The sequence below is a fragment of the Ursus maritimus genome, unplaced genomic scaffold (assembly GCF_017311325.1).
Source record: "Ursus maritimus isolate PB19 unplaced genomic scaffold, ASM1731132v1 scaffold_7, whole genome shotgun sequence".
Taxonomy (NCBI): Eukaryota; Metazoa; Chordata; class Mammalia; order Carnivora; family Ursidae; genus Ursus; species Ursus maritimus.
In genome coordinates this window covers 48,299,264-48,319,255 of record NW_024426885.1, presented here as the reverse complement: position 1 = coordinate 48,319,255, position 19,992 = coordinate 48,299,264, and the positions used below count along the sequence as shown (strand labels likewise).

General features: G+C 50.0%; 1 protein-coding gene across 2 annotated transcripts in view; it reads right to left on the bottom strand.

The window, feature by feature from the left end:
- The window catches only part of DLG5 (discs large MAGUK scaffold protein 5), a 62,194-nt gene that overhangs the window by 4,116 nt on the left and 38,086 nt on the right, over nucleotides 1–19,992 (bottom strand). For both annotated transcript variants that reach the window (XM_040624444.1, XM_040624445.1), the window contains exons 19-28: nucleotides 19,249–19,411; nucleotides 19,017–19,150; nucleotides 18,281–18,418; nucleotides 16,836–17,019; nucleotides 16,154–16,302; nucleotides 15,130–15,300; nucleotides 14,061–14,257; nucleotides 1,711–1,854; nucleotides 1,364–1,491; nucleotides 89–198 (exon numbers count right to left, since the gene is read on the bottom strand). In XM_040624444.1, coding sequence (XP_040480378.1) covers nucleotides 89–198; nucleotides 1,364–1,491; nucleotides 1,711–1,854; nucleotides 14,061–14,257; nucleotides 15,130–15,300; nucleotides 16,154–16,302; nucleotides 16,836–17,019; nucleotides 18,281–18,418; nucleotides 19,017–19,150; nucleotides 19,249–19,411 — 1,518 coding nt within the window. The remainder of the gene's footprint in view (nucleotides 1–88; nucleotides 199–1,363; nucleotides 1,492–1,710; nucleotides 1,855–14,060; nucleotides 14,258–15,129; nucleotides 15,301–16,153; nucleotides 16,303–16,835; nucleotides 17,020–18,280; nucleotides 18,419–19,016; nucleotides 19,151–19,248; nucleotides 19,412–19,992) is intronic.

Here is a 19,992-nt window from a genome sequence, read left to right as displayed (position 1 = left end):
CCCGTCTCAGCCCTCCACGCCCACCCCCCGCCCTGGTGTCTGAGCCAGGGCCCCGCCCCCGGCGAGCCCCGCGGAGCCGGGCACCTACTTGATGTGTTTGGCGCTCTTGTAGTGGATGAAGATGACGATGGGGTAGATGTGCATGTGGTGCAGCCGCTCGACGGCGTGCGGGCCGATGTCCAGGAGACAGTGCCGGTTCTGAAGGGGGCGCATGACCAGTCAGGGCCTGGGGGTGGCCCTAGAGACGCTGGAGCCCTGCCACCGGTGGGGCCCCCTCTCCCACACTGCTCCACCTCCCTGCATCAGTGAGGACCAGTCCACCATGAAGACCACGGAGGAAAACCCGTGGAAAGCTTTACCCCAGAAAAGCTCTCCCACAAGCTGTCAGCTGACGGTGGTCAGGGCCAGGAGCCAGGGAGGAGTGGGGTCTGGACGGCCCACCTCCGACCTGCCTTTCCTGCCTCTGCCCAGACACAGGGAGCTTCTGAAAGCCCAACCCCAGCCCGGCCTCAGAAGCCTCGCTCCTGCCAGACTGAGCACACGAAGACGGGGAGACTCGGCAAGGCCTGCCCTGGTGAAGGGGAGTGTGTGTCTGCGTGGATATGACTGAAACGGGCCCCGGAACCCCCTGAGCCTCCAGGGGAGTGTGAGCCAAAGAAAGACCACAGGCGCTCTGAAAGCTCCCCGAGGGAGCTCAACCGTTGGCCGGCTTTCTGACTCCCTGGGGCACAGCTAACTGGAGCACATGCACACCAACTGGGCAATCCACACTCCCAGCTGCCAGAAGCCTCCTCCTTCATTCAGTGAGGAGCAAACCAAAGCCTTACGAGGTGGAATGAGCAGCCCGAGAAGGACAGGGCCCGAGGAGTACACCCTCGATGGCTGCTTTTCCAACACACCTTAGAGTTCCCTTCTCCTCACACTCCTTGGCAAACAGACCCCAGTACATTCAAGAGCCTAAAGACGCACAGAAATGGCTCTTAACCCTTTCAGGGGCAGGAGTCCTGATGGAAGCTGGGCGCCCTGTCCCCAGAATAAGGCACACAGAAAGTTCTGTACACACACGCTGTGCAGGTGCAGGACCCTACCGTAGAATCCACTGTGGGCAGGCTTTCCTAGAGCTCAAAGCTCTCATTAGGTCCCGAACCCTCAGAGGGAGAGGGGTGACGTGCGCACAGCACCTTGTTAATGACAGCGGAAACACACAAAAGCAATGGGGCAAACCCTGATGGAGGGTAACCTGGACTAAAGGAAACAGGCGAGTGCAACGAAGGCCCGAGAGACGCACAGGGCAGAGGTCCAGAGACGCGGGGGTCCAAGCCCAAGTGCTGAAACTCTAACGCCTGGTCGAAGCACTGGGTACCTTTTCTGTAATCTCCTTTATGGAAGCCACCGTGGTCACGTCGAAATGGCCACTCCTCCGCTTGTAGTCAACAAACAGGCAGTCTTTGACGCCCCGCTCGATGGCCTGCTGGGAGGCCTTCATCACCTCTGCAAAGCACAGACACAGGAATGAGGATGCCCCCTGACCCGGGGAGCCATCACGGCACATTCTGGGCAAGAACACTGTGCAGAACAGCTGTCCCGCTGTCCTTCCTTCCAGAGAAACACACTGATGTGACCTGAGTCAGGAGGGCTCTGAAACACCGTGGGACCCAGCCCCAGGAGACGGGCGGACAGAGCCCAGCAGGCACCGAGGGTGCCCCTTACCGAGGGGGCATCTGCAGAACTTGCCAGGAGCCTCGTTCACCAGCATTTCCTTTACCACGTCCAGTAAAGGCCCCAGGATTAGGACGGGCCTCAGGGAGGTGCAGTCTACTTTCTGGACCCGCTGATAGGCGAGACTCACCGAATCTGAGGGAGAGAGGGGCAGTGTCATGGAGGCAGTGTCACCTGGAGCGGAGGAAAGGAGGGAGAGAGGCCGGGGAGCCGACAGCTGCCCTGACCTTGCTTGCCCCTGGCAGGTCCACCTCCTCGGTCCACAAATCCAGAGCCAAGCCGGGTGAGGGGCTCAGCACGGCTTGCCTGGGACTTGCCCAGGTGTAGCACAAAGAGTCCCCATGTCCTGGGCACACCAGGGCACGGTCACTCCTGCAGCCCAGACAAGCACCCCCGCTCTGTGAACGCCAAGGCAGCCGGCTTACAGCAGTCATTCCAGCACTTCCTTCCGCTCAAGTTCTTCCTCACGTGTCTCAGGCCTGCTCCCCTCACCCCCGCTATCCATGTCTACTCTCTAGAGATGCAGCCTCCCCTGCAGGCAGGTGTGGTCATGTGACCCAGTGAGCAGAGGTGAAGCTCCCACCTCCTTGCCCCTCTCCCAGGGGCTAAAAAGGACAAGACCAGGGGTGCTCAGCCAGCCCTGACCCTGCTGATGAGGACAACCTTTAGAAAAATGGCCGAGGAACAAGACCACAGGGACCTGAGTCCCTGGATGACCCCCAGGATAGCGCTGCCTTCCTGGAGCCATGTACCAGCTGGGACTCTCACGGGGCACAGAAGTCATGCTTCGGCTACTGTTATCTGGTCTTGGTTAAACCAGCAGCCTCGGTGATCTGTGTAAGACACCTTCCCTTCCCTGAATGAAGAAACAAGTCCTTGCCAAAAGAGATGGCCTAATACCAGCTCCTCAGTCACCGTGCTGGCACCTCAGACACACTTTAGAAAGAACACAAAACACAGTCTCACCAGCGTCACAAGACAGCAGCTCGTGAAAAGCCCCAACGACCACGCAAGTGCTCTCGACAACTCCAGGCGACAGGGCAAGAGATCCCAGGGAGCGGCAGGGGTTAAAGGAATCTTGTGCTGGCCCCAAGGATGAAGAGACCAGGGGCAGGCCCAGGAGGGGCGCGACGGGAGCTGCAGCCCTGGCCGAGCCTGGCAGGACGGTGGGCTGAGGGCAGGGGGGGCTGGGGTGGCCTATGGGGAAGGGTAAAGGGGAGGCTCGGCCCAGAAGGCCCGACACAGCTGTGTGACAAGGCCTGACTGGGGATGGGGCTATGCAGCCTGGGCTCCACTCCGACCAAGCTCGTGGGCAAAACTGAGGGGGAAGTGAACGTAGTCTCTCCCCTCCCTCACCCACACCTACACATGTGTTTCTTTTTTTTTAGGACTGATGATTGTCCATGTATACCTCCATGGCTTTCTATACAGCATTTCTCAACCTGGTAGCCAGCTGATGCGTTGCAGTCGGCAGGGGAGGGTTTCGCAGCCACATCTACCACCCAGGAACTCCTGTGCATTTCTGACTAAAGCCTCTAAGGAGTCTCAGGGCAAAGGACTTCCTCCAGGAGAAGACAAACACACCCTCTCTTTTACAAACCAGAACGTTACAGGTAAAGCCAAACAGCTTCTCTGACACCTCTTCTCCACTCCATCCTGGTCCCCACCAGCGTCCTCATCACCACTATCAGAAGCTGGAAGGAAATCCTTCCAGATGTTTGTTATTCTCACACGTTGATTTTTATGCACTCAGAAAAGACGACAAAATCTGTCTGTATATGTGGACGTGTTCAACAAAAATGACCTAACGTCAATATTCTGCACCTCCCCCTTTCACTCAGTCACATTTCTAGAATGCATCCCTACTGATTCCTCCTGCTCTCCTGTATTCCTTCTGAACCTCCCAAGCACGACACACTGCATCTATTCATCCATTTCCCTCTGTATGGACAGTAAGTCACTGTGCCTTCAACTTCTTTGAGCAAGAATCATATTCTCCCCTAACGACTGTTAACATTCCACACAGTGGGAGACCAATTTAGAAGATTCCTGTTCCTCCCTGAACAATCTGCTTCGTTGGAAGTCCTCATAATTACAGAATTAGAGAGCTACAGAGCACCTCGCAAGTCATTCAATCCAACCAACAAAAATATAAAACTCCCTGGGAAGGATAAACGTACATATAAATAGAGAATCTGGAAGTAATGTAATGTAGAGATGTAAATCACTTTTAAATCTGGTGTAGATATTTAAAGGCAACAGCACAAAAGTAATTATAAATCTATGCTAATATATACACTGATATAAAAAGAGGTAATAGGTGTCATCAACAACATCGGGCCGGGGGCGGGGGGGGGCACCTGGATGGCTCAGTCGTTAAGCGTCTGCCTTCGGCTCAGGTCATGATCCCAGCATTCTGGGATTGAGCCCCGCATCAGGCTCCCTGTTCAGCGGGAAGCCTGCTTCTCCCTCTTCCACTTCCCCCGCTTGTGTTCCCTCTCTCTCTGCCTCTCTGTCAAATAAATAAAATCTTTAAAAAAAAAAAAAAAATCAAGGGGAAGGGTACACAGAGGTGCAACACAGAATTTTTATAGGAGACCAAAATTAAGTTGTTAGTTTAAAATGGACTGTTACAGGGTGTCTGGGTGGTTCAGTTGGTTAAGTGTCTGACTCTTGATCTCAGCTCAGGTCCTGATCTCAGGATCATGAGTTCAAGCCCTGTGTTGGGCTCCAGCATGGGGCCACATGGGGTATGCAGCTTACTTAAAAAAATAAAATAAAATAAAATGGATGGTTATATCTTTAAGATGTTTTATGTAATTGCATAAGTGACCAAAAAGAAAATATCTATGAAATATACACAAAGGGACATGAGAAGGGAATCAAACCCTGTCACCACAAAAAAAAAAAAAAAAAAAAACAACCAAAACAAAACAAAACCAAAAGAAACAAAAAATAACAGCACAGCACAACAGACAGCAGCAAGGGAAGCAAGACTGACAAAAAAGCCACAAGACACACAAAAAACAATTCAAATGGCACCAGCAAGTCCTTCCATATTAGTAATTACTTTAAATGTGAATGGATTGGCTCAACGGTTGAATAATCAAGACCCAGCTACATGCTGTCTAGGAGAGACTCACTCTGGATCTCAGGACACACACAGGCTAATACAAGTGAAAGAATAAAGATATTTCGTGCAATTAGGAATCTTATGAGAGCACGGTGGCCACAGTTAGAGCAGACCAAATAGATTTTAAGGCAGAAGCTGTCACCAGAGACAAAGAACATTACATACCGATAAAAGGGTCAATTCTCCAGAGAGATCCAACAGTTACAGACACACATGCCCCTCACACTAGAGCTCCCAAATATGTGAGGCAGACAAGACAGAACTGAAGGGAGAAACAGAGAGCAACACAATATTCGTAGGGGCTTCCATGCCCCCACTTCTGTAACAGATAAAACAACCAGAGAGAAAATAAGGGAAAAGCAGCTGAACCACAAATACTATGGCCAAATGGGCCTCCCAGATGTGCCCCTAACACTCCACCCAGCAACAGCAGAGGACACATTCTTCTCGACTGCACACAGACCGTTCTCCAGGACAGACCACCTCCAGGACAGACCACCTGTTAAGCCACAAAACAAATTTAAGAAGACTGAAACTATACGAAGTATCTTTTCTGACCACAATGGAAGGAAACTAGAAATCAACAACAAAAGGAAAACATATGTGGAAATTAAATAACTCACGCTCAAGCAACCATGGGGTCAAAGAAAAAAAGCAGAGGGCAATTCAGAAAACTTCTGGAGACAAATGAAGACAAAACCACAACATAGGACACTTACAGGACACAACAAAAGCAGTACTAGGAGGGGAAGTGCGCAGAGGTAAATGCGGACACAAAGAACAAATCAACAACCCAACTTTACAGTTGGAGGAATCAGAGAGAAAAAGTACAAACTAAACCCAAAATCAGCAGGGGGAAGGAAGTAATAAAGAGCAGAGATAGAGAATAGAAAAACAGAAAAGAAATAGATGAAACCAAGAGTTGGTTTTTTTTAAAAGATCAACAAAATTAACAAACTCTTAGCTAGACTAATGAAGAAAAACAGAGAGAAAACTTAAATCACTGAAATAAGAAGGGACATGATAACCAATTCTACAGAAATGAAAAGGTTTATAGCAAACTACTACAAGCAATTAAATGTAAACAAATCAGACAACCTGGAAGAAAAGATAAATTCCTAGAAACATAGAATGTATCATGACTACATCATGAAGAATTTTTAAGTCTGAACAGAGCTATACCAAAAATAAGGAGACTGCAAGTAATAGAAAAACTTCTTCACAAGAGAAAGCCCAGCACAAGACGGCTTCTTCACCAGAGAATTCTATCAAACACTTAAAAAAAATTAATACCGGTCCTCTTCAAGCTCTTCAAAAAATTGACGAGAAGGGGACACTTCCAAACTCATCCCAAGACACAACAAGAAAATTACAGACCAACATCCCTGATGAACACAGATGCAAAAATCCTCAACAAAATACTAGCAAACTGAATTCAACAACATGTGAAAAGGATCATATGCCATGACCAAGTGGGATTTATACCTGGAATGCAAGGATGGTTCTTAACACACAAAAATCAGTGTCCTACACCATATTAACAAAATGAAGGACAGGGAGTTAAGATGGCGGAGGAGTAGGGGACCCCTTTTTCAGCCGGTCCCCCGAGTCGAGCTGGATAGGTACCAGACCAGCCTGAACAACCACGGAACCAGCCTGAGACGCAGGAAGACGCATCTAGATCTCTACAAAAGAACATCTCCAGCGCTGAGTATTGAGGTACGAAGCGGGGAGCCATGAAACCGCGCACAGATATCGGAGGATAAACGGAAGGGGGAGGAGTGGCCAGAACATTAGTAGAGAACGGGCCGCAATCCTTCTGTTCCGTGACAGAGGCTGAAATTTGGCCGCTGCTGCTCTGACTCTCAGAAGAGGCACAGCAAACCGCCAGGGAAAGCCGCCAGAGAACAAAAGCCTGGAAATACCGGCTCAGAGAGTGCCCATCCCCATCCTCCCTCGCAGGGGACACGGAGACTCTACCCAAACAGGGTTGCCTGAGTATTGGCGCGGCAGGCCCCTCCCCCAGAACACAGAAGGCAGGCTGAAAAATCAAGAAGCCCACAACCCGGGCGCCTGGGTGGCGCAGTCATTGAGCGCCTGCCTTCGGCTTAGGGCGTGATCCCGGCGTTCCGGAAAGGAGTCCCTCATCGGGCTCCTCCGCTGGGAGCCTGCTTCTTCCTCTCCCACTCCCCTGCTTCTGTTCCCTCTCTCGCTGGTTGGCTGCCACATAAATAAATAAATAAAATCTTTAAAGAAGAAGCCCACATCCCTAAGATCCCTATAAAACAAGGGGCACGGCCTGGGACCCAGTCAATAATTTGGGCTCTGGAAACCCCGCAACCTCTCTTCATCAGAATGACAAGAAGGAGAAGCCCCCCCCAGCAAAGAAAAGACAGTGATTCTGTGGCCTCTGCCACAGAAATAATGGATATGGATGTAACCAAATTATCAGAAATGGAATTCAGAGTAACGATGGTCAAAATGATGAGTAGAATTGAAAAAACTATTAACGAAAAGGTTACTGAGAATATAGAATCCCTAAGGACAGAAATGAGAGCGAATCTGACAGAAATTAAAAATTCTATGAGCCAAATGCAGGCAAAACTAGAGGCTCTGACGGCCAGGGTCGCAGAAGCAGAGGAACGGGTTAGTGAATTGGAGGATGGGTTAATAGAGGAAAAAATGAAAATAGAAGATGGTCTTAAAAAAATCCACGCCCACGAATGTAGGTTACGGGAGATTACTGACTCAATGAAACGATCCAATGTCAGAATCATCGGCATCCCCGAGGGGGTGGAGAAAAACAGAGGTCTAGAAGAGATATTTGAACAAATTCTAGCTGAAAACTTCCCTAATCTAGCAAGGGAAACAAACATTCGTGTCCAAGAGGCAGAGAGGACCCCTCCCAAGCTCAACCACGACAAACCTACGCCACGTCACGTCATAGTGCAATTCGCAAATATTAGATGCAAGGATACAGTATTGAAAGCGGCCAGGGCAAAGAAATTTCTCACGTACCAAGGCAAAAGCATCAGAATTACGTCAGACCTGTCTACACAGACCTGGAATGAGAGAAAGGGTTGGGGGAGCATATTTAAAGCTCTTTCAGAGAAAAACATGCAGCCAAGGATCCTTTATCCAGCAAGGCTGTCATTCAGAATTGATGGAGAAATAAAGACATTTCAGAATCGCCAGTCACTAACCAATTTTGTAACCACGAAACCAGCCCTACAGGAGATATTACGGGGGGTTCTATAAAAGTAAAAAGGCCCCAAGAGTGATACAGAACAGAAAGTCACAGCCAATACAAACAAAGACTTTACTGGCAACATGGCAACATTAAAATCATATCTCTCAGTAATCAGTCTTAATGTAAATGGTTTGAACCATCCCATAAAACGCCACAGGGTTGCAGATTGGATAAAAAGAAATGACCCATCCATTTGCTGTCTACAAGAGACTCATTTCGAACCCAAAGATGCATTCAGACTGAGAGTAAGGGGATGGAGTACCATCTTTCACGCAAATGGACCTCAAAAGAAAGCTGGGGTAGCAATTCTCATATCAGATAAATTGGATTTTAAACTACAGACTATAGTTAGAGATGCAGAAGGGCACTATATTATTCTTAAGGGAAGTATTCAACAAGTGGATATGACAATTATAAATATATATGCCCCCAACAGGGGAGCAGCAAGATACACAAGCCAACTCTTAACCAGAATAAAGAGACATATAAATAAAAATACATTAATAGTAGGGGACCTCAACACTCCACTCTCAGAAATAGACAGAACACCCTGGCAAAAACTAAGCAAAGAATCAAAGGCTTTGAATGCCATACTCGACGAGTTGGACCTCATAGATATATATAGAACACTACACCCCAGAACCAAAGAATACTCATTCTATTCTAATGCCCATGGAACATTCTCAAGAATAGACCATGTTCTGGGACACAAAACAGGTCTCAACCGATACCAAAAGATTGAAATTATCCCCTGCATATTCTCAGACCACAACGCTCTGAAATTGGAACTCAACCACAAGGAAAAATTTGGAAGAAACTCAAACACTTGGAGACTAAGAACCATCCTGCTCAGGAATGACTCGATAAACCAGGAAATCAAAAATCAAATTAAACAATTTATGGAGACCAATGAGAATGAAAATACAACAGTCCAAAACCTATGGGATACTGCAAAGGCAGTCCTAAGGGGGAAATACATAGCCATCCAAGCCTCACTCAAAAGAATAGAAAAATCTAAAATGCAGTTTTTATATTCTCACCTCAAGAAGCTGGAACAGCAACAGAGGGACAGGCCTAATCCACGCACGAGGAAGCAGTTGACCAAAATTAGAGCTGAAATCAATCAAGCAGAAACCAGAAGTACAGTAGAGCAGATCAACAGGACTAGAAGCTGGTTCTTTGAGAGAATCAATAAAATTGACAGACCACTGGCAAGACTTATCCAAAAGAAAAGAGAAAGGACCCAGATTATTAAAATTATGAATGAAAAAGGAGAGGTCACGACGAACACCATTGAAATTGGAAGGATTATTAGAAATTTTTATCAACAGCTATATGCCAATAAACTAAGCAATCTGGAAGAGATGGAATCCTTCCTGGAAACCTATAAACTACCAAGATTGAAACCGGAAGAAATTGATTCCTTAAACAGGCCAATTAATTATGAAGAAATTGAGTCAGTGATAAACAACCTTCCAAATAACAAAACTCCAGGCCCGGACGGTTTTCCTGGGGAATTCTACCAAACATTCAAAGAAGAAATAATACCTATTCTCCTAAAGCTATTTCAAAAAATAGAAACAGAAGGAAAGCTACCAAACTCATTCTATGAGGCCAATATTACCTTGATCCCCAAACCAGGCAAAGACCCCCTCAAAAAGGAGAATTACAGACCGATTTCCCTAATGAATATGGACGCCAAAATCCTCAACAAGATACTTGCTAATAGAATCCAACAGTACATTAAAAGGATTATCCATCACGATCAAGTGGGATTCATACCTGGGATGCAAGCGTGGTTCAATATTCGCAAATCAATCAGCGTGATACATCATATCAACAAGAAAAGACTCAGGAACCATATGATCCTCTCAATCGATGCCGAAAAAGCATTTGACAAAATACAGCATCCTTTCCTGATTAAAACCCTTCAGAGTGTAGGAATAGAAGGTACATTTCTCAATCTCATAAAAGCCATCTATGAAAAGCCTACTGCAAATATTATTCTCAATGGGGAAAAGCTGGAAGCCTTTCCCTTAAGATCAGGAACTCGACAAGGATGCCCACTCTCGCCACTATTATTCAACATAGTACTAGAAGTCCTTGCAACAGCAATCAGACGACAAAAAGGGATCAAAGGTATTCAAATTGGCAAAGAAGAAGTCAAAATGTCTCTCTTTGCAGATGACATGATACTCTATATGGAAAACCCAAAAGAAGCCACTCCCAAACTATTAGAAGTTATAGAGCAATTCAGTAACGTGGCGGGATACAAAATCAATGCTCAGAAATCAGTTGCATTTCTATACACGAATAACGAGACCGAAGAAAGAGAAATTAGGGAATCCATCCCATTTACAATAGCACCAAAAACCATACGTTACCTTGGAATTAACTTAACCAGAGACGTAAAGGACCTATATTCTAGAAACTATAAATCACTCTTGAAAGACATTGAGGAAGACATAAAAAGATGGAAAGATATTCCATGCTCATGGATTGGAAGAATTAACATAGTTAAAATGTCCATGCTACCCAGAGCAATCTACACTTTCAATGCTATCCCGATCAAAATACCGAGGACATTTTTCAAAGAACTGGAACAAATAGTCCTTAAATTTGTATGGAAACAGAAAAGGCCCCGAATCTCCAAGGAACTGTTGAAAAGGAAAAACAAAGCTGGGGGCATCACAATGCCGGATTTCGAGCTGTACTACAAAGCTGTGATCACAAAGACAGCATGGTACTGGCACAAAAACAGACACATAGACCAATGGAACAGAATAGAGAGCCCAGAAATGGACCCTCGGCTCTTTGGGCAACTAATATTTGATAAAGCAGGAAAAAACATCCGGTGGGAAAAAGACAGTCTCTTCAATAAATGGTGCTGGGAAAATTGGACAGCTACATGCAAAAGAATGAAACTTGACCACTCTCTCACACCATACACAAAAATAAACTCCAAATGGATGAAAGACCTCGATGTGAGACAGGAATCCATCAAAATTCTAGAGGAGAACATAGGCAGCAACCTCTACGACTTCAGCCAAAGCAACCTTTTTCATGACACATCCCCAAAGGCAAGAGAAACAAAAGATAAAATGAATTTATGGGACTTCATCAAGATTAAAAGTTTCTGCACAGCCAAGGAAACAGTCAGAAAAACTAAGAGGCAGCCCACGGAATGGGAGAATATATTTGCAAATGACACTACAGATAAAGGACTGGTATCCAAGATCTACAAAGAACTTCTCAAACTCAATACACGAGAAACAAATAAACAAATCAAAAAATGGGCAGAAGATATGAACAGACACTTTTCCAATGAAGACATACAAATGGCTAACAGACACATGAAAAAATGTTCAAAATCATTAGCCATCAAGGAAATTCAAATCAAAACCACACTGAGATACCACCTCACGCCGGTTAGAATGGCAAAAATTGACAAGGCAAGAAACAACAATTGCTGGAGAGGATGTGGAGAAAGGGGATCCCTCCTACCTTGTTGGTGGGAATGCAAGTTGGTACAGCCACTCTGGAAAACAGTGTGGAGGTCCCTTAAAAAGTTAAAAATTGAGCTACCCTATGATCCAGCCATTGCACTACTGGGTATTTACCCCAAAGATACAGACGTAGTGAAGAGAAGGGCCATATGCACCCCAATGTTCATAGCAGCATTGTCCACAATAGCTAAATCATGGAAGGAACCGAGATGCCCTTCAACAGATGACTGGATTAAGAAGTTGTGGTCCATTATACAATGGAATATTACTCAGCTATCAGAAAGAACGAGTTCTCAACATTTGCTACAACATGGACGGCACTGGAGGAGATAATGCTAAGTGAAATAAGTCAGGCAGAGAAAGACAATTATCATATGATTTCTCTCGTCTATGGAACATAAGAACTAGGAAGATCGGTAAGGGAAGAAAGGGATAAAGAAAGGGGGGGTAATCAGAAGGGGGAATGAAGCATGAGAGACTCTGGACTCTGGGAAACAAACTGAGGGCTTCAGAGGGGAGGGGGGCAGGGGAATGGGATAGGCTGGTGATGGGTAGTAAGGAGGGCACGTATTGCATGGTGCACTGGGTGTTATACGCAACTAATGAATCATCGAACTTTACATCGGAAACCAGGGATGTACTGTATGGTGACTAACATAATAAAAAAACATTAAAAAAAAATGAAGGATAAAAACCACATGATCATCTCAACTGACAGAGAAAAAGCATCTGACAAACTAAATACTCTTTCATGATAAAAACACTCAACAAAGTAGGAACAGAAGGAAACCACCTCAACATAACAAAAGCCATATATGAAAAAACCATAGATAACATCACATTCAATGGCAAAAGACAGGAAGCTCTCCTTCTAAGATCAGAAACAAAGCCAAGGATGCCCACACCTGCCGTGACTATCCAACACAGTACTGGAAATCCTAGACAGGACAATTAGACAAGAGAAAACACCGGAAAACAAGTAGTACAATTATCTGTTCACAGATGACATGATCGCGATGTAGAAAACCCTAGAGAATACACACCCACACCCCCCCACACACAGAACCTGCTAGAACTAGAGATTTCAGGAAAGTCTCAGAATACACAATCAACATGCAACAATCAGTTGCGTTCATATACACTAACAATGTCCATTCTGAAAAAGAAATGAAGAAAACAAACCCACTTACTATCATAAAGGATAAAATACTTTAGGAATACACCTAACCAAGGAGGGGAAAGACTTGTAGACTGAAAACCACAAAATACTGCAAAAAGAAAGCAAGGAAGATACAAATGCATGGAAAGACATCCTGTGCCCGGACTGGAAGACTCAGTAGTGTTAAAATGTCCATACTACCTGAGTCAATCTATAGATTGAACGCAATCCCTCTGAAAATCCCAACGGCATTTTTTTGCAGAAACAAAAAAACAGCAAAATCAAGCAACTGTTATTGCCAAAAGGTGTATACACCTAAAGACAGTCTTTCTTACTACATTTAAACATGTAAACATCCATTCCTAGCTCCAGGCCATATAGAAACAGATGTGGCCCACTGGCTGGGGTTTGCCATCCCCGTCCTGTTCAATGGGCTATGAACAAGGGTGGGACTCACTCAACTCCCAGTGCCTAAGGCCTTCATTTAAAAAATAAAAAAGGGAGCAGGGAAGGAAGAAATAAGCTGTCCCATGGTCTGCTGCTTGTCGCCAGCTTCATAGCCTGCCTGCCTGGGAGGGCGACATTCTAGGACACTGGACACACACCAGGGTCCCACAAGCAGCTGTCACAAGAGACTCCTGCTTTCCAGGACAAAGGCACCCCTTCCACAAGGACAATCTGCCAGGGGGAGTCTAACACTCCCTAATCTGCAACTCCAGCTCTGATGCAGTGCCTGGCCCGGAAAGATCTTGTAAGAATCACTCATGGACACAGGAATGAAGCCAGAGAAGGCCAGAGATCTGCAGAGACTGGTGGCTCTCAGTTGCCACCAAACAGCCTATAATAACCCAAAAAAACCCAGAACAATGCACTGAGCACAGACTGCTTTTGCCCGTCCGATACCCATCCTTCCTTTCTTCCCTGCTAACAGAACCTACGTTACTGAGGCCGGCACGGTGCCAGCTAAAACCCCGCCTTTCCAGGCTCTCTTGCTGATGCAAGTAGCCAGTGAGATGTGAGTCGAAGTCGCAGGGTGGGCACACTTTTGCCCCGTTCTCCCTCCTGCTGCCTGAATCTGGACATGATGGCTGGCGCTGCAACGTCCCATACTGACCGTGGCAGCCACGCCCTACAGATGGCAGACCCTGACGACAGCAGTACCACCACCCCGACCAGACCTCTGTGCAAAGCAGGGTAAACCTCTATGTTGTCTAAGTCATTGCTGTGTGGTTTCTGTGATCATGGCAAGCCTAATTCTGAAAGCCTGCTGGAAAAGTGAGCTCCACCACTTGCCTTCAAAGAGTGGAATGGTGTCATTGGAAAAGGTGTCCAATGCAAGGAGGTCTTTCCCATCTTTGGACCCGCTGCGTTTGTGTTTATGTTTCCTTCGAAAGAAGGACCTGCGTGCGGCCGCCGACAGCGTCTTTGCGGCGTTGTTGTCATCTTTGACCTCAGACATGCTGAGTCTCCTGGAGAATTCTTGGTCCATCCTGCGGGCACAAGGAACGGTGGTGCTGGGAAGGGCCTAGAGACCACCTCCCGCCCACCCCGCTCTGCCCATGCGGAGGAGGCGAGCCAGGACTCCAGGCTCCTCCAACGCCCCGTGGCAGGTGTCTTGGCTACGCCACCCACCCATGCCACCGAGGACCCCTCTGTACCACTGCGGTGGGGGCAACCCACGCACCAGTGCTAGGGGACGCTCTCGGAGCAGGCCAGTTTCTACACTCAGGTGAGAGTCAAGGAAGTGCTAGGACAGCCTTCACTTGGTGACGTGACAAGTGAGGCTTCCCACCACAAAACGGAATGAGACACGGATACATGCCACGACATGGCAGAACCTTGAAAAAGCCATGCAAAGTGCAAGAAACCAGGCACAGAAGGCCACATTCACATGAAGTCCAGAACAGGGAAATCTACAGGGTCAGAAAGTCAGGTTGTGGCTGCCTCAGGTGTGGGAGGGGGGCAGGAAAGACGGAAGGACAGATGGGGTAGCTACCGCATGCAGGGCTGCTTCTGAGCTGCTGAGAAAGCTCTGAAATGACAACAGGGACGTGGCACACAGCTGTTGATTACACTGAAAGCCACTGAATTGGACATTTGGGGTGAACTGCATGATGTATGAATGTATCTCAATAAATCTGTTAAAAATAAAAAAGTTATGTTTCCTAAGTTGCCACCGTGTTTCTGTACAGCACTGACTTACGTACAACATTGGATTGCACTAGAAGCAGCTTTCTAGACAAGCGGTTTGGGCCGAAGGTACAAACCAGAAGCCAGGGTGCTCGGCAGACTGAGCCCCGATCCTGTGGGACAGCTCCAGGGGTGGGTGCCGTCCCCTGCAAGCCCAGACATGAACACTTACACGTATTTGCTGGGGATCTGCCCGCGCTGGATCTTCTGGGCATTCTCGTCCAGCTGCCAGGCCATCCAGGACCCAAATGTGCCCTGAGGCAAGGTGTCATCAACGTAGAGGATGTCGTCTTTCTTAAAGCTCAGCTCATGTTCCACCTCTGCCAGCCGGTCGTAGAGGGCCCTGGGCCGGGCGACAGAGGGAACAGGATCAGGAGGCGGCTATCAGCTGCTGGAGGACCAATCAGCCACACACTTGGGCAGCCCGTCTCCTGGGACAGCTCTCCTGCTCCAAGCTTTCCCCAGACCATGATCTCCCCATGCTGGGGGCGGTTCCCAGAGAAGGGAATGCCCAGCTTTATGTAACAGAACAACACTGTCTTACCTCCCCTAAGACCGGGGGCTCCCTGGGGATGCTGGCTGCCTCACATCCATCTTGCCAACAGACCAATGTCTTGCCAAGCACCAAAACCATATCCCGTCTTCCAAATGGGCCTTCCCTCCCCCAACCAGGTCATGGTCAACGGTTCCTATAGAAGGTAAACTCCCCAGGATGGAAATATGTCATCTCCCACCAAGGACGGTGTCCTAGAGACAGAGGCCTCAGCACTTAGGGAACATGAAGGGAGCCAGAGGCCCTTCTAGAAAACACCTGGCGCCTGTGCCTGCCTGCACAAGTCATACCGTACTTGGGGCATGTGCATGCCCTGACACTTATACACACCGCAGACGGATCTGCGACGTGGGCAGGGGAGACCAGGAGAGGAGCGCAGCGCATAGGAAAATGGGGCTCTGCAGCCTCAAAACTTCCCAGACCCCTTGCCCTAATGAGGGGGCCCGTGTGGTCCTGCAAGCCCTCAAGCGAAGTCTCCCTAAGTCACAAGCTCTAAGTCACAAGACGTGAGCACATGGTTTGGGGCCCAAGCAACAAGGACCATGGTCCTGCCCTCTGTGTTGCAGAGACACTCACCAGCACCAGCCTTCTCAGGAGGCCCCTCCCTTGGCCCTGAATCCCTGGAACCCCTGGCCCCTGGTACCTGACGTAGAAGCTGTCTCCAGGCAGGCCCTTGACCTTGGTGAACTCCTCCGGGCGGTACTGCACCTTGAGACGGACACTGTCCTTGGGCTTCAGCATCTCCACGTAGACCTCCTCCACCGTCTTGCTGCGCACATCCAGACTGCCATACTGCCCGAGGACAGGGGACTGGGTCAGAGGGCAGAAGCCGGGGCGGCTTGGGCACCCGTGAGCAGGCAGTTGTGGGGTAAGGCAGCGATCTAAGATGCCCCGCTGGGAATCTGCCTCCTCGCCTCTGCAGGTAAGGCTGAGTCCTCTGCCAGGGTCTGCTCTGCCCTCAGCAGCTTCTCCCAGGACAAAGCCTGTGCTAGTCCCCCCAGCAAGTAAGGGCTACAAAAACACGGGACTTCATCTTGCTTATGAACTGTCTCCCCCATCAAACAGGAGACCCAGTGAGAGGAGAGGACGCTCCATCAGACCACAGTCCAGCTGCTCACACAGCAGAGCATCCTCCCTCCTGATTCCCTCCCACACTAGTGCCCAAGCCAGGGCCCTGCCCGCAGCCCTGTGACCCGCCCCCAGGGTCCTGGCAGCATTCAGCACCAACAGGGGCCGCCAGGCAAGAGGCGGTGCTCGGCCGGCCTGCCACCGCAGACAGCTGGTGGAGAGGGGCGTGACCTGCTGCTCAGCGGCGCGGAACTCACCTCGAGGATGAGGTCCCCCGGCACAAGGCCATCAGGGCCCTTGGCAGGACTGTCATCCTCCACCTCCGCCACGAACACCCCGTGCAGGTTCCCTCCACATAAATGGACTCCAAGCTCCAGCTGGGACTTTTTGACGAAGACAACTCGCGGCTCTGCGGTCTTCTTATTGGCATCTCCCACCATCCTTTGGGGAAGGAAAAAGTCCCTCAATCACACACGGGGGGAGCAGGGCGTGCAAGACCACGCAGTGGCTAAGGCCCCGACAGTTTTCTGCGTACTCCATGAGGTGTTCCAGCGGTCCCATCCGGGTTCTGGTTCTAGCGTTTACAGGCTGGATGCTGAGGTTTGGAGAGGTGAAAACATGGCCCCAGATGAGAAAGCCAGCTGGGAACTGAATGGAAATCAGTGCCCCCACTTTCTGGCCCAGTTGTCCATCGAGTGCCATAGGCTGCCTCTCTCCCCACCTGGATTGCACCTGTTCTCCTAACCTTGTTCTGCCTAAGAAAAGTCGGAGCTGGCCTCACAGCCCAGGGCACAACAGACCACTTGGCAATGTGCACGGAGCCGCTTCTCTGGCCCAGGGACTGCTATGCCACCAAGAGGGCGCCCCTCGCCATCAAGAAACTCACAGTGCAGTGAGGGAGACACTGGTGAGTACAGGGAGGGGAGGAAAGGGGACAGTGATGGTGACCTGGGGACAAGCCACCTGTGATGACCGCAGCCAAGCCCCTACATGACGGATCCAGGGCAGAGAACACAGAGCAGGCCGCATTCCGAGGGAGGTGAGGGCTTGGTTGAGGAAACAGCTGTCTGGGCTACAGGATGACGGCTGCACACCGTGGCCCATGCGGCCCTCTCCCCATCTTCCCTCCGGCTCCTGCGTGTGCCCTGCCTCCTCCTGACCTCTGTCCACGCCATTTGCATGGCTAACTCCTGCTTACCCTGAACGTATCGACTTAACTGGTTCTGCTCCCTGCCACACTCTTGCTCACTGCTCCAGTGTGGCCTGAACCGGCCCTCCCAGCACATCCTGCACATGCCTGGACACTGGCCTGTCACCCTCTAACCCCGGAGCTCTCTGGGGGCGACTACTGGTGGGGGCCACAGCCCAGGGCCTGGCTGGGTGGTGACTGTGGTATTCTGTCTAAAGAAAGAGTCAGAAAACAAGTAACTAAGAAAAGCAGGAAAGAAAGAAGAGAGGCAGAGCTAAGAACAAGTCAATGAGGAATAAAAGAGAAAAAAACAAGAAAGTGAGAAAGGGCAGGAGGGCAGGCGAAAAGGACAGGAATGGCATGCTTCCCACCCCAAATCCTGACAGCCTGCTAAACAGTCTGCAGCACCAGGGACGCCGGCAAGGGGCGCTCAGGCTGCGAGCATGACCGCCTGCCCCCCACTCCCCGGGCCAGGGCTCACAGATGGAAGGCTCACAGCACGCGTTTGCTGACCTGGAACTGGGCTTGGCCGGGGGGGTGCCAGGGCCCTCATCCTGCTCCATCAGCGGGTCAATGACAGAGGGGTGCTCCGGGGTGGTGGCACTGCTGCCCTGGAGCGTGGAGTGGGTGCTGGCAGGGTCCAGGTGGGAGCTGGGAACGGAGGGCAGGAGGAGTAAGGAGCAGCACGCGGTCCCCGGCCGTCCACAGCCACCCCCTCTCCAGTGCTGACCAGGGCTGGGCTGGGAGCAGGGGATCTGCTCAGGATCTGCCTGTCCTCAACTTGGGGATCCTCTCTGAGAGTGTGGGGCTGGGGGCCCACAAATTCACCATCTCTTTTCCTGTTTTTGCATCTTGTCCCCCCTTTGCTGAGCTGTGCAGTGCTGCGTGGCAGGGGCAGGTGTCCCCTTCTCTGGCATGCCTGGCAACCCACAGCCCAGGGGCAGACACGGACACAGGGCCAGAGCACTGTGTGTGAGAATCCCGCCCCCAGGACCTCCGTCCCTGGCTGCCACACACCTGTGTGGGGGGCCTCCCGCCGCACGGTGGGACCCAGCCATGTGCTTCCACACCCTACACATCAGGCACCCTGCTTTACATCCTCCTCCTCTATGTTCTTGTTCCAAAATCCAGGGCTGGCCAACTCTCCTCGTACGGCAGCTGAACGGCTGGAACTCACGGCCGGCACCCGGGCCGCACCACCTCTCCTCTCCCAGCCCGGACGGCCCCCATGGGAGGCCCAGGCCCTCACCTGGACCGAGAGTGGCTGCTGAGCTGGTGCACGTGTGGGTTATACTGGGCCAGGATGGTGATAGTGTCACACTGCTGCCCAATGATGAGCCGGGCCTGCTGCTCCGTGGCACTCCGCAGGTTTATGCCATTGAACTAGGAAACATCCAGAGCACGCTCAGTGATGTGGCAGGGGCTGGGGACTGTTCCCAGGAAGGGAGGAGAGGACGGAGAGAAGAGTGCAGCTCTCTTACCTCAAGTAACTGATCCCCATACTCCAGGCCAGCTTGGTGAGCGATGCTCCCCCCTGTCACCTTGGAGACGTAGACCCCGCCCTTCTCTCCACTCACGATGGAGATGCCCAGCGGCTCCGTGCCCTTCTGCAGCTTGACGTGACGTGGCTCCTCCGCATAGGGCCTTGGAAGAGAGCCAACAGTTGGGGGGACTCGGACACAATGGAAAGGTCTGGGGCAAATCTGCGGTCAGGCATGCAATCAGCTACTCAGAAAGGCCAGGGACCGCTGGGTGCCCCTATACGGACGCAGCTGGATGGGAACATGATGAGCCCACCCGTGTATGGCACTGCTACACTCTCCCACAACCTCATGCAGTACAAACACGACACCCCCCAACGGCCACAGAAGCACCCAGTCCCAAAGACACAGAGAATGGTCCACGTGAACTACAGACACTGACAAAGGCAGGGAAAAAGCACAGGAGTTTCATAACAGGAGAGAAGTTGCCAACGACAAAGTGTGCAATGAACAAACCCTGGTGGGGTCTCCAGATGCCCCAAGAGGAAAAGTGGCGGCTCCTGGGATGACCGTCACCCAGAAGAAACAATATAAAGTATCAGTTATATTTACTGGTATACAGAGTGATGGACAATGACCATGGAAATGAAGCCGCTGCAAACCCAAGCCATTAGAAAGGGAGCGGCGAGGCTGGGAGCAAGGCAGGGACCATGCACTTGCTGGCCCGGCGGGGGGGGGGGGGGG